Here is a 14,777-nt window from a genome sequence, read left to right as displayed (position 1 = left end):
TCAGCTCTAGTTCTTGAGGATCACATAGGCTAGTGGTTTGACAATGTATTTTACTTTTCTTCCTGTATATAACCGTGTACAGAGCCACGTGATAACCATAAAGACTTAATTGAGGCAAATCTACCAAGATACAGTATTAACATATCTCAATTCGACTAGCTCTATCAGGAGCCTCGACTGAGCTGTACCTGTCAAGAATGGTTTCAGCTTTAGTTTTCTAATACAAAATCACCTGCAGGGACAGATTTTTACAAAACAAATACCCAGTAAAATTTTACTGAGTGAACTGAAAAACCAGTGTAAACCAGTCATGAAAATGACCTAAAAACCAGGCAATTTACAGAAGAAATTCATTAAGAATCTATAGACAAAAAATACACCTTTCATATCATTTAAATACAATTTGAGTATCTTCACATCTCTTTGCTTTAAATATGCATATTGCCTTTGCATAACATCCACCCTCCTAATTTTATATTGCTTATATATAAAGACTTCCGTTTAGTACTTTTAATCTACACCATGATTTCATTTTAACAGTTTGGCTACAATGTGACAATTCTGATGTCTCATTAAGCATCCTAATTTTGGTTATGTTTGGGTAAACATGCTTAGGCTCACAATACATATAAAACTATGTAATTAGTGTTTCATAAAAAAGTCTATTAAATTTCCAAACTTTCTTCTGTTACTTTATAATGATATATAATTATTACCAGCTACAAAAAAGTAAATGCTCATATATGCAAAGTAAATTTTTTTCCAGAATTAGATTTTACTCAGACTTCCCTCTCTACAACGGAAATCATCTATTCATTTGCAAACTGCACACTCCAAAAATATATGTAAATGGAAGAGTGCTGTCTGGTTAAGGGAAGAATAATCATTACATAAAATGTGTTTCAGATGGAAAAACTCACTGCATTTTAAATTATTTAAAAATCGTCTTAAATACACATTACTGAAAAATCGTGTTAAAAACACATCTTAAAGAAAAATAATTAGCAAAAGCCTCAATGACTAATGACTTTGGATTCCTAGGTATGTTTGCTATTAACTGTAATTATCTAAGCAGTTCAATGAACTCACACCAAAGGAATGAGGGGGCAGGGGAGAACTCAGTGAGAACTAAAGCTTTAATTACCTAGTTTCATGAAGAAATTCTTCCTGAGGGAGTAGAAATACTCAGAAAGCAAAGAATGACTGAAAAGCACTGCCTGTCACATTTGAGAGTTGGTTACCTAAGATCGGGGTTCTAGAGGAGCTTCCAAGAGGCAAAGCAGAAAAGTGAAAGGAGCTTATCTCTGGAGTTTAACAGTCTGGGTTTCGTCTCAGCACTGCCACTTACTGGCCTTGAGATCTCAGAGAAGTCTCTTCACTTCCCTGGGCCTAGGATGCCGCATCTGAAAAGGATGCAGTTTGCACAAATGACCTCAGAGTCTCTTCTAGTTCTTTTTGCTACCATAAGATCTGCAATGGGCTTCAGTCTGAAATAGGCATTTATTCACTTAACAAGCATTCATGGCATTTTGCTCTAAACATTGTGCTGGACAATGTGAAGATGCGTAAGACAAAGCTCCTTTCTTTTTTTTTTAAACATCTTTATTAGAGTATAATTGCTTTACAATGTTGTGTTAGTTTCTGCTGTATAACAAAGTGTATCAGCTTATACGTATACCTATATCCCCATATCCCCTCCCTCTTGCGTCTCCCTCCCACCCTCCCTATCCCACCCTTTTCTTTTTTGAAGGGCTCCCATTCTAACAGGGGATACAGACTTGCAAAGAAACAATGTCAGTCCTATTCAGTAAATACTACGGTAACAGCATCAAGTGCTGGGTGCCCAGGATACATTAAGGGAAAAAGAACTGGGGCCAGGGAGGGAACTTGGTAGCGAGGGCTTCCTAGAATGAAGGAACTTTTCAACAGCTCTGAGGGCTCAGCTGAGGTTGTAAATTATATATTTGAAATGGTTCTGATGGTTGGATTAGTACAAAGGGAAAGTTATTCCCCAGATCCCACAGCTGCAGCTAAAGCACTATCCCCTCTTACGGGGACAGAAAAAATTCAGTCCAGAGCTTTCTAAGGGTAGAGTTACACTCTCTGCTTTGACCTGAGGACAGTAATGTGGAATAGACTGTCTCCAGTCTCTGGTCTGTCCGCCACCCACATAAACAAAGAGAACCCAGCAGAGTACCCATAGAGAAATGGGGAGGTCACACTACCTTCTAACATGGAACATAGGGGTGTTTGCATTTTTTTGTGACACATTTCTTGCCACTGGTGGAGGGAACAGGAATCTGAGAATCATTATTTATCCCCAATCACTTTGATTTTATCTATTGCCCTCTCTAGATTTGAGTGCAGCAGGGCTATCAGCCCCCTAATATATCTCTCTTTTCAAAACTGAAATGTTTAAGTTGGGTTTTTTTAATTTTGTGAAGGTGTCGACTTGGGGTTGCCAAGTTATTCAGCCTCTGGGATAAAATTGCTTTAGCACTCAAACATAAAACTGGAAAGATCATTCTAAATATAGACACCACCTTCCAAAAACAAGTAAATTATCTACAGCAATCTCTTAAGCGTTCTATGCCCCCTGGATACCATTAGAGTTCTTTGGCTGCCGGCAATTGAACCAGACTCTGGCTAACTTAGTTGGAAAATCTGGAATTTATTGGAAGGATATAGGGGAGAAGTGCACACAATCAACAGGGTAGCTGGGGATCCAGACTGAGAAAAAGACACGAAAGGTATTTCTGGGACTTCCCTGGCGGTCCAGTGGTTAAGACTTTGCCTTCCAATGCAGCGGGTATGGGTTTGATCCCTGGTTGGGGAGCTAAGATCCCACACGCCTCATGGCCAAAAAAACCAAAACATAAAATATTGTAACAAATTCAATAAAGACTTTGAAATTGGTCCACATCAAAAAAAAAAAAACAGAGAAAAGAAAAGGTACTTCCTAGGGTCCAGGCAGCAGGAACCACTGCCCAGCATCCTACAGGTACAGCTGCAGGGATGGCACTCCTGTCATTGGAACACTCTGCACAGATTTCAAGCTCCAAAGGGAAATAAAATTGCTATGACCCAAAGAAATTGGAATGGATGCCATCAGTCACCAAAGCAACAAAGATCCATGACATCCCCTTATAACAAACATATGGTCCTTTTCTTTAAACATCAAAAGAAGGGTAGACCAGAAATTTTAGAACCCTGAAGACAAATGTACTTCAATTAGAGTACAACTCTAAGTAAATCTCTGTCCTTAGTAAAGTGTATGCGGTAATCTGAAAGGACAGTGAAAACTGTTAATCATGTGGTACACTAGGACCTCACTTAGGTATAAGGTGAGTGAGAAGCATCAAAAAAGGAAATCAACTATGCAAACAGCAGCCATAAAAGAGCCAGGATAGCTGTATTAATATTAGGCAAAATAGACTTTAAGACAAGAAATATTACTAGAGATAAAGAGAGACATCTTATAATGACAGAAGAATCACTACCTCAGGAAAATATACACATTATAAATGTATACACACGTAACAACAAAGCCCCAAAATACATGAAGTGAAACTGACAGAACTGAAAGGAGCAATAGACAATTCAACAATAAAAACTGGATATTTCAATAACTGAAAAAGAGTCTCAATAAATTTAAAGAGATTAAAAATATACAAAGTATGTGCTCTGCCCACGTGAAATTAAATTAGAGATTCACAACAGAAATAAGTTTGGGGAAACCCCAAACATCTGGAAATTAAATAACACACTTCTAAGTAACACATGCACCAAAAAAGGAAACCACAAGGGAAACTTTAATATTTTGAACTGGATGAAAACAAAAACACAACATACCAAAACTCATGGAAGCAGCCAAAGCAGTGCTTAGAGGACACATTATGGCTTTAAACACCACTATCAGAAAAGAAGAAAGATCTCAAACCAATTCCCTAAGTTTCCACGTTAAGAAACTAGAAAAAGAAAAACAAACTAAAGCAAGCAGAGAAAAAGGAAACAATATAGAATTGAAAGCAATGAAATATAAAACAAAAAAGCAAATAGGAAAAGATAATAAAACCAAGAATTGATTCTTTGAAACAATCAAAGACTTAAAATTAAGATAGAAATTCTCCCCAAATTGATCTCATTCAAAGCAGTCTCTGTCAAAATCTCAGCAGGCTTTTTATAGAAACTGACGAGCTAATCCTAAAATCTATATGAAAATGCAAAGGACCTAGAATAGCTGAAACAATTTTGAAAAAAAGAGCAAAGTTGGAGGACTTACACTACATGATTTCAAAATGATTTGAAATCATGATTTCTCTAAAGCTAGAAATTAAGGCAATGTGGTATTACCATAGGAAAGCCATAAAGATCAAAGGAATTTAAAAATTAACCCTTAAATTTTATGATCCATTCTTTTTTAACAAAGGGACAAATGGGAAAATGATAATTTTTTTCATATGATATTCAAGGAAAATCTAACTTAGATCTTTAATCTCACTTCATACATGAAAATTAACTCAAAATGGATCATAAACCTAAAGGTAAAAACTAAAATTAACTTTTGAAGTAAACAGAGCAGAAAAGCCTTGTGACCTTGGGTTAAGCAAACAGTTCTTAAGTCACAACACCAAAAATATAAACCATAAAAGAACCTGATAAGCTGGACTTCATTAAAATTTGTAAAATTTGTGCTTCAAAAGACACCATTGGAAGAATGAAAATACAAGCCAAAGAATGGGAGAAAATATTTTGCAAATCACGTATCTGATAAGGGACCTGTATTTAGACTATATAAAGAAATTTTACAACTCAATAACAAGACAAATAACCTAATTTAAAAATGGATTCTGGGACTTCCCTGGTGGCACAGTGGTTAAGAATCCGCCTGCTAATGCAGGGAACACGGGTTCGAGTCCTGGTTTGGGAAGATCCCACATGCCGCGGAGCAACTAAGCTCGTGCGCCACAACTACTGAGCCTGCGCTCTAGAGCCCGTGAGCCACAACTACTGAGCCCATGTGCCACAACTACTGAAGCTCGTGCACCTAGAGCCCGTGCTCCGCAACAAGAGAAGCCACTACAATGAGAAGCCTGCGCACCGCAACGAAGAGTAGCCCCCGCTCACCACAACTAGAGAAAACCCGCGTGTAGCAATGAAGACCCAACGCAGCCAAAACTAAACAAATAAATTTGTAAAAAATAAATTACTAAAAAATGACCCGGACACAAAAGGGCAAATATTGTGTAATTGCACTTATGTGATAAACCTAGAATAGGGAAATTCATAGAGACAGAAAGTAGAACAGAGGTCACCTGGGGCTTGAGGTGAGAGTGGAATGGGGAATTATTGTTTAGTGGGAACAGAGTTTCTGTTTGGGACAATCGAAAAGTTTTGAAAACCGATAGTGGTGATGGTTGTATACAACACTGTGAATGTAATTAATGTCAATGAACTGCACACTTTAAAATGGTTAAAGTGATAAATATCTTACACACAATAAAGAAATAATTTTTAAAAATGGGCAGAAGACTCGAGTAGACACTTCACCAAAGAAGACACACAAATGACTGATAAGGACATGAAAAAGTGCTCAACATCATTAGTCATTAAGGAAATGCAAATTAATAGTGCAATGAAATACCACTACACATCCACTATAATGACTATAATCAAAAAGACAGATAACAGCAAGTGTTGGTGAGGATGTGGAGAAACTGGAACCCTCACACATTGCTGGTAGGATGGTAAAATGGTATAGCCACTTTGGAAAATTGTTTGGCTATGTTTTAAAAAGTTAAACACAAGCTTACTGCAAGACTCAGCAAGTCCACGCCTAGCAATTTACCCAAGAGAAATGAAAATATATCTCCACACAAAGACGTGTACACATGTTCACAGCAGCTTTATTCACAATAGCTAAAAACTGGAAACAACCCAAATGTCCATCAACTAATAAATGGATAAAAGGAATGCTGCATATCCACACAACAGGATACTACTGGGACATAGATATAAATGAAATGTTGATACATGCCAGAACATGGCTGAACCTCAAAAATATCATGCTAAGTGCAAGAAGCCGGATGCAAAGGACTTCAGATTGTAAGATTCCATTTATACAAAATGTTCGGAAAAGACAAATTACTTATAGAGACAGAAGGCGGATTAGTGGTTGCCTGGGTCTGGGGTGGAAGGAGGGATTATCGGCAAACAGGCTTATATAAATTTGCAGAGTGATTGAAAGGTTTTACAACTGAACTGTGTTGATGGTTGCACAAATTGTACGCTTACAATGGGTGGATTTTTGTGGCTTTTAAGTTATACCTCAATAAAGCTATTAAAATAAATAAATACAAATCTGACATTGGAAAAAAATGAGTCTTGATTTCAGGAAGCATAACTAAAATACAATATCCAGGGAATTCTCTGGTGGTCCAGTGGTTAGGACTCCACGCTTTCACTGCTGAGGGAGCAGGTTCAATCCCTGGATGGGGAACTAACATCCCACAAGCTGCGTGGCACAGTCAAAAAAAACACAATCTCCATGATGTGAAATAAAGATTTCCCTTAATCTAGTCATATATCTTTTATTCATACATTTTCAAACTACACATGTAGGATACTGACATTATTCAGTGATGTTAGCCCAGGCCCTAAATGATCTTAACCTTTCTGAATTAAATTCTGTGGTCCCTGCGACTGCTCAATAAAAAGCAGTTTATTTACAAACTCTAAAAATAGACAATATTGGCTTTTTATTGGGTTCACTTTAGGGAAAAATAAAGCAATAAAAGGGAGTCCGAGAAGCGATTCACATCCCTAGATTGTCTGAGTAATAAACTGTATTATTTATAATCATTATGACCTAGAAACATTTACTCTGAAGCAGCAAAGGCTGACCTAGTAATTGATTTAATAGCTGTCTTCAGCTACATGAAGGGTATTACAGGGAAACTATTTGACTGGTTCTCTCTCTTTCCCTTGAGAGCCGAACAAAACAAAAGTGATTTAGTAATCAGCAAGGTACATTGAGATTAAACACAAATAACACTGACAGTAACCGCTATCCAATACTGGAATACATTTAATATATTTGTTCAAGCTGTTTCCTTGGCAATCCTTAAGACTAGACAAGACAGACAGCTTTGGTCTGAACACAGTACTGCTTGGGAGGGAGGCATCAGACATGGAACAGGTCTGTGGAAAGGAACGCAGCCCACCTGACTTCCACACGCCTTACCTCGATATCCCGATTCAGTTGCTTCACTATGGCAGTTATGTTTCTGATGTGCTCCTCCAAGAAAAGCCTGGCCAAGCGGTCGCCTCCCCCTTTGTTTTGCATTTTCTGCAAGCTGTTGACGATGTCGTCTTTGATCCGGAAGGCATGCTCCACGAGGGCGGCCGTGGTTTTCTCGTGGCAGAGGATCCTGTCTTCCAGTTGCTCTACTAGGCTTACGGATGAGTAGGGTGCCATGGTCAGGGACTGGCTGTGTCGGGGCATCGTTCTAACTCGCCTACGGAAGGGAGCCCCACATTATTAGGGTTGACAATTGGGAAACAGTCACTTTTCAAGCCAGATTCAAGACTTCCCAGAAAAGGAAAGGCAAATTATCTATCCCTACAAGCTAAAGGGGATTCGAGGCAGGGTTTCTACTCGCAACGAGTTTTCTTGGTGAGCCAGGCAGCAACTTTAAACAATGGTCCCCAGAGAGTTAAATGCGCTGGTAGCGGGCTCCATGACCTCCCAAAGCAAGAGGCTGAAAGATCAAAGCTTATTAACAAAATTGCTGGACCTGCCCTTCTCCTCCCTCCCTCTAAAGCAATGGCTACCAACCCAAATGCTTACAAGGGTCAGGCAGGGGACATAAATGAGGGAAGCATACCACAGAGAATACACTAGGGAGTGGTGGGGACTTTGCAGAACTGACAGGGCGTTCCTCAACTAAACGGAGCCACGATTCTGCTCCACCCATGAGTGACCATCTGGGAATGCAGATCCATTTTTCCAGGTCATGTGATATTTCAACAAGAGGCAGGAAATGTAGGCTTGTATGTGAAGTCACCTGATTTCTTAAAATGTTAACAATTCATTAAAAAAGTATTTAAGATGATCCAGGCCAAACAATGTACTTCTATGAGCCAATTCTGGCCTATGGACACGCCACTTCTGATTTAAAAGGGTTAGCAGGGACTTCCCTGGTGGCACAGTGGTTAAGATTCCACCTGCCAATGCAGGGGACACAGGTGTGAGCCATGGTCCAGGAAGATCCCACCTGCCACGGAGCAACTAAGCCTGTGTCACACAACTACTGAGCCTGCGCTCTAGAGCCCACGAGCCACAACTACTGAGCCTGCGTGCCAGAGCTACTGAAGCTCGCGCGCCTGGAGCCTGTGCTCCACAACAAGAGAAGCCACCACAATGAGAAGCCCACGCGCTGCAACGAAGAGTAGCCCCCGCTCGCCGCAACTAGAGAAAGCCCATGAGCAGAACAAAGACCCAACACAGCCATAAATAAATAAATAAACAAATTTATTTTAAAAAATAAAAATAAATAAAAGGGTTAGCAGGGGGACTTCCCTAGTGGCGCAGTGGTTAAGACTCTGCGCTCCCAATGCAGGGGGCCCAAGTTCAATCCCTGGTCAGGGAACTCAATCCCACATGCATGCTGCAACTGAGTTCGTGTGCCTCAACTAACGAGCCCACCGGCCGCAACTGAGACCCAGTGCAACCAAACAAATAAAATTTTTTTTAATAAATAAAGGGTGAGCAGGGGTATCAGCCCCCAAACCTCCAGAGGTACGTTTCACTGTTGACCAGAAGTGCAACTGTACTGAAGGGCTACTGTGAAATCTCCACCTGTCAGGGTCACTGAATAGTCCACAGTATCCTACTCTTGCCCTCGAAAAAAGTCATTGTTGGATAATGTAACAGCCACAAGGCTTCTTTTATAATGATCACACCCACTAACAGCCCTCATGGAATTGGTGGAAAGAAAAAGTATACCTTAGATGCATATTTTCCATATATTATACCTTTCCTCGGTGACAAGAGAAGGAAATACAGTACTCCGTTGGGCCATTTTCTTTTTAATAGTTCACATCTGTTGAAAAAATAAGCATTAAATTATTTAACGGTTTATATCTACAACTTAAATGACCTCTAAAGCTTATTATTAATTTACTAAGGGGATCAAAAATTATGCTGCCATGCTGATCAATTATATTATTAAATACCTTATATCTTATATACAATAGAAACAGAAGATGTCTCTAAATAAGGAGAAAAGAGTCAAACATCAAAATGCTTCTGCTAGATAGATCAACAAGGACTGTCAAATGGAGTTTCCTTAAGTTTTCTCACCCCGTATCTGCATCTCAAGCTTGAGAAACCACTTTTAAAGAAACAACATAGTTTCTTCAATAGGCTTAGTCAGTCCTGTACTTCTCCACAGGAATGTACAGGAAACTACTTTAGGAAATTTGATCTCAGCAAATTTAGCAAATTCCGTAGCAAATGAAGAGCATTATTTAAACATTAATCTTAACAAAACAATGCATGATCAACGGGATCTGATTTGGGGGAACTTAGCTATCCACTAAGAGAATGAGAATGATACTCTTCATTAAAACCTTCAAAGTGAAAGCAATTATACTCCAATAAAGACATTAAAAAAAAATAAATAAAACCTTGAAACTGTATTATAAGATATAATCATTCATATTACATCAGGCATATATAAGGAAGAGTTGATCATCACAATGCATTAGAAATCTGAACAAAATCGGATGGTTTTAAAAATTTCTCATTACTGGAGATTGGTTCAAGATGGCGGAGTAGAAGGACGTGCGCTCACTCCCTCTTGCAAGAGCACCAGAATCACAACTAACTGCTGAACAGTCATCGACAGGAAGACACTGGAACTCACCAAAAAAGATACCCCACATCCAAAGACAAAGGAGAAGCCGCAGTGAGACAGTAGGAGAGGCGCAATCACAGTAAAATCAAATCCCATAACCGCTGGGTGGGTGACTCACAAACTGGAGAACACTTATACCACAGAAGTCCACCAACTGGAGTGAAGGTTCTGAGCCCCACGACAGGCTTCTCAAACTGGGAGTCCAGCAACAGGAGGAGGAATTACCAGAAAATCAGACTTTGAAGGCGACTGGGATTTGATTGCAGGGCTTTGACAGGACAGGGGGAAACAGACTCCACTCTTGAAGGTCACACACAAAGTAGTGTGCCCAACAGGACCCAGGGGGAAGGAGCAGTGACCCCACAGGAGACTGAACCAGACCTACCTGCTAGTGTTGGAGGGTCTCCTGCAGAGGCGGGGGGCGGCTGTGGCTCACCGCGGGGACAAGGACACTGGCAGCAGAAGTTCTGGGAAGTACTCCTTGGCGTGAGCCCTCCTGGAGTCCGCCATTAGCCCCACCAAAGAGCCTGCAGGCTCCAGTGCTGGGTCGCCTCAGGCCAAACAACCAACAGGGAGGGAACTCAGCCCCACCCATCAGCAGACAAGTGGATTAAAGTTTTACTGAGCTCTGCCCATCAGAGCAACACCCAGCTCTACCCGCCACCAGTCCCTCCCATCAGGAAGCTTGCACAGGCCTCTTAGATAGCCTCATCCACCAGAGGGCAGACAGCAGAAGCAAGAAGAACTACAGTCCTGCAGCCTGTGGAAAGAAAACCACATTCACAGAACAATAGACAAAATGAAAAGGCAGAGGACTATGTACCAGATGAAGGAGCAAGATAAAACCCCAGAAAAACAGCTAAATGAAGTGGAGATAGGAGACCTCCCAGAAAAAGAATTCAGAATAATGACAGTGAAGATGATCCAGGACCTCGGAAAAAGAATGGAGGCAAAGATCAAGAAGATGCAAGAAATGTTTAACAAACACCAAGAAAAATTAAAGAACAAACAAACAGAGATGAACAATACAATAACTGAAATGAAAAACACAGTAGAAGGAATCAACAGCAGAATAACTGAGGCAGAATAACAGATAAGTGACCTGGAAGACAGAATGACAGAATTCACTGCCACAGAACAGAATAAGAAAAAGGAATGAAAAGAAATGCAGACACCAACATTCACATTATAGGGGTGCCAGAAGGAGAAGAGAGAGAGAAAGGACACGAGAAAATATCTGAAGAGATTATAGTTGAAAACTTGCCTAACATGGGAAAGGAAACAGCCACCCAAGTCCAGGAAGCACAGAGTCCCAGGCAGGATAAACCCAAGGAGAAACATGCCAAGACACATAGTAATCAAATTGACAAAAACTAAAGACAAAGAAAAATTATTAAAAGCAACAAAGGAAAAATGACAAATAACATACAAGGGAACTCCAATAAGGTTAACAGCTGATTTCTCAGCAGAAACTCTATAAGCCAGAAGGGAGTGGCACGATATACTTAAAGTGATAAAAGGGAAGAACCTACAACCAAGATTACTCTACCCGGCAAGGATCTCATTCAGATTCGACGGAGAAATCAAAAGCTTTACAGACAAGCAAAAGCTAAGAGAATTCAGCACCACCAAACCAGCTCTACAACAAATGCTAAAGGAACTTCTCTAAGTGGGAAACACAAGAGAAGAAAAGAACCTATAAAAACAAACCCAAAACAATTAAGAAAATGGTCATAGGAACATACATATCGATAATTACCTTAAACGTGAATGGATTAAAGGCTCCAACCAAAAGACACAGGCTTGCTCAATCAATACAAAAACAAGACCCATATATATGCTGTCTACAAGCGACCCACTTCAGACCTAGGGACACATACAGACTGAAAGTGAGGGGACAGAAAAAGATATTCCATGCAAATGGAAATCAAAAGAAAGCTGGAGTAGCAATACTCATACCAGATAAAATAGACTTTAAAATAAAGCATGTTACAAGAAACAAGGAAGGACACTACATAATGATCAAGGGATCAATCCAAGAAGAAAATATAACAATTATAAATATATATGCACCCAACACAGGAGCACCTCAACACATAAGGCAAATGCTAACAGCTATAAAAGAAGAAATTGACAGCAACACAATAACAGTGGGGGACATTAACACCACACTGGCACCAATGGACAGATCATCCAAACAGAAAATTAATAAGGAAACACAAGCTTTAAATGACACAATAGACCAGATACATTTAATTGACATTTATAGGACATTCCACCCAAAAACAGCAGATTACACTTTCTTCTCAAGTGCACACAGAACATTCTCCAGAACAGATCACATCTTGGGTCACAAATCAAGCCTTGGTAAATTTAAGAAAACTGAAATCATATCAATGACTTCCTTGATTTGATTGAAATCATATCAATCATATCTTTTCCAACCACAATGCAATGAGATTAGAAATAAATTACAGGGAAAAAATGTAAAAAACACAAACACATGGAGGCTAAACAATACGTTACTAAATAACCAAGAGATCACTGAAGAAATCAAAGAGGAAATCAAAAAATACCTAGAGGCAAATGACAATGAAAACACAACGATCTAAAACTGATGGGATTCAGCGAAAGCAGTTCTAAGAGGGGAGTTTGTAGCAATACAATCCTATCTCAAGAAACAAGAAAAATCTCAAATAAAAAATCTAACCTTACACCTAAAGGAACCAGAGAAAGAAGAACAAACAAAACCCAAAGTTAGCAGAAGAAAAGAAATCATAAAGATCAGAGCAGAAATAAATGAAATAGAAACAAAGAAAACAATAGCAAATATCAATAAGACTAAAAGCTGGTTCTTTGAGAAGATAAACAAAATTGATAAACCTTTAGTCAGACTCATCAAGAAAAAGAGGGAGAGGACTCAAATCAATAAAATTAGAAATGAAAAAGGAGAAGTTACAACAGACACCGCAGAAATACAAAGCATCAAAAGAGACTACTACAAGCAATTCTATGCCAATAAAATGGACAACCTGGAAGAAATGGACAAATTCGTAGAAAGGTATAACCTTCCAAGACTGAACCAGGAAGAAACAGAAAATATAAACAGACCAATCACAAACAATGAAATTGAAATTGTGATTAAAAATCGTCCAACAGGGCTTCCCTCGTGGTGCAGTGGTTGACAGTCCGCCTGCTGATGCAGGGGACATGGGTTCGTGCCCCGGTCCGGGAAGATCCCACATGCCACGGAGCGGCTAGGCCCATGAGCCATGGCCGCTGAGCCTGCGCGTCTGGAGCCTATACTCCGCAACTGTAGAGGCCACAACAGTGACAGGCCCGCATACTACAAAAAAAAAAAAACAAAAACACACACACAAAAAAATCTTCCAACAAACAGAAGTCCAGGACCAGATAGCTTCAAAGGTGAATTGTATCAAACATTTAGAGAAGCGCTAACACCCATCCTTCTCAAACTCTTCCCAAAAACTGCACAGGAAGGAACACTCCCAAACTCATTCTACAGGGCCACCATCACCCTGATACCAAAACCAGACAAAGGTACTACAAAAAAAGAAAATTACAGACCAATATCACTGATGAATATAGATGCAAAAATCCTCAACAAAATACTAGCAAACAGAATCCAACAACACATTAAAAGGATCATACACCATGATCAAGTGGGATTTATCCCAGGGATGCAAGGATCCTTCAATATATGCAAATCAATCAATGTGATACACCATTTAACAAACTGAAGGATAAAAACCATATGGTCATCTCAATAGATGCAGAAAAAACTTTTGACAAAATTCAACACCCATTTATGATAAAAACTCTCCAGAAAGTGGGCATAGAGGGAACCTACCTCAACATAACAAAGGCCACAGATGATAAACCCACAGGAAACATCATTCTCAATGGTGAAAAACTGAAACTATTTCCTCTAAGATCAGGAACAAGACAAGGATGTCCACTCTCACCACTCTTACTCAACATAGTTTTGGAAGTCCTAGCCACAGCAATCAGAGAAGAAAAAGAAATAAAAAGAATACAAATTGGAAAAGAAGAAGTAAAACTGTCACTGTTTGCAGACGACATGATACTATACATAGAGAATCCTAAAGATGCCACCAGAAAACTGCTAGAGTTAATCAATGAATTTGGTAAAGTTGTGGGACACAAAATTAATGCACAGAAATCTCTTGCATCCCTATACACTAACGATGAAAGATCAGAAAGAGAAATTAAGGAAACAATCCCATTCACCACTGCAACAAAAAGAATAAAATACCTAGGAATAAACATAATTAAGGAGGTAAAAGAGCTGTACTCAGAAAACCATAAGACACTGATGAAAGAAATCAAAGATGACACAAAACAGATGGAGAGAAATACCATGTTCTTGGATTGCAAGAATCAATATTGTGAAAATGACTATACTACCCAAAGCAATCTACAGATTCAATGCAATCCCTATCAAATTACCAATGGCATATTTTACAGAACTAGAACAAAAAATCATAAAATTTGTATGGAGACACAAAAGACCCCAAATAGCCAAAGCAATCTTGAGAGAAAACAACAGAGCTGGAGGAACCAGACTCCCCGACTTCAGACTATACTACAAAGCTACAGTAATCAAGACAATATGGTACTGGCACAAAAACAGAAATACAGATCAATGGAACAGTATAGAAAGCCCAGAGACAAACCCACGCACCTATGGTGAACTAATCTATGACAGAGAAGGCAAGGATATACAATAGAGAAAAGACAGTCTCTTCAATAAGTGGTGCTGGGAAAACTGGACAGCTACATGTAAAAGAATGAAATTAGAACACTCCCTAACAC

The 14,777-nt window shown here is 39.3% G+C and overlaps 1 protein-coding gene across 7 annotated transcripts in view; it reads right to left on the bottom strand.

Annotated features, from left to right (window-relative positions):
• The window catches only part of FAM81A (family with sequence similarity 81 member A), a 126,354-nt gene that overhangs the window by 46,583 nt on the left and 64,994 nt on the right, over positions 1 to 14,777 (bottom strand). For 3 of the 7 annotated variants that reach the window (XM_067748700.1, XM_067748692.1, XM_067748705.1), the window contains exons 2-3: positions 9,037 to 9,104; positions 7,244 to 7,517 (exon numbers count right to left, since the gene is read on the bottom strand). In XM_067748700.1, the coding sequence (XP_067604801.1) occupies positions 7,244 to 7,517; positions 9,037 to 9,083 (321 nt within the window). In that variant the 5' untranslated portion in view covers positions 9,084 to 9,104. Of the gene's footprint in view, positions 1 to 7,243; positions 7,518 to 9,007; positions 9,105 to 10,305; positions 10,325 to 14,777 lie in introns of those variants that run through there. The other 4 variants (XM_067748733.1, XM_067748724.1, XM_067748742.1 and 1 more) reach the window with 2 other exon arrangements.

This window comes from Pseudorca crassidens, chromosome 1 (assembly GCF_039906515.1).
Source record: "Pseudorca crassidens isolate mPseCra1 chromosome 1, mPseCra1.hap1, whole genome shotgun sequence".
Taxonomy (NCBI): domain Eukaryota; kingdom Metazoa; phylum Chordata; class Mammalia; order Artiodactyla; family Delphinidae; genus Pseudorca; species Pseudorca crassidens.
The sequence above is the reverse complement of the archived record's forward strand: the minus strand, read 5'-3'. Positions and strand labels throughout refer to the sequence as shown.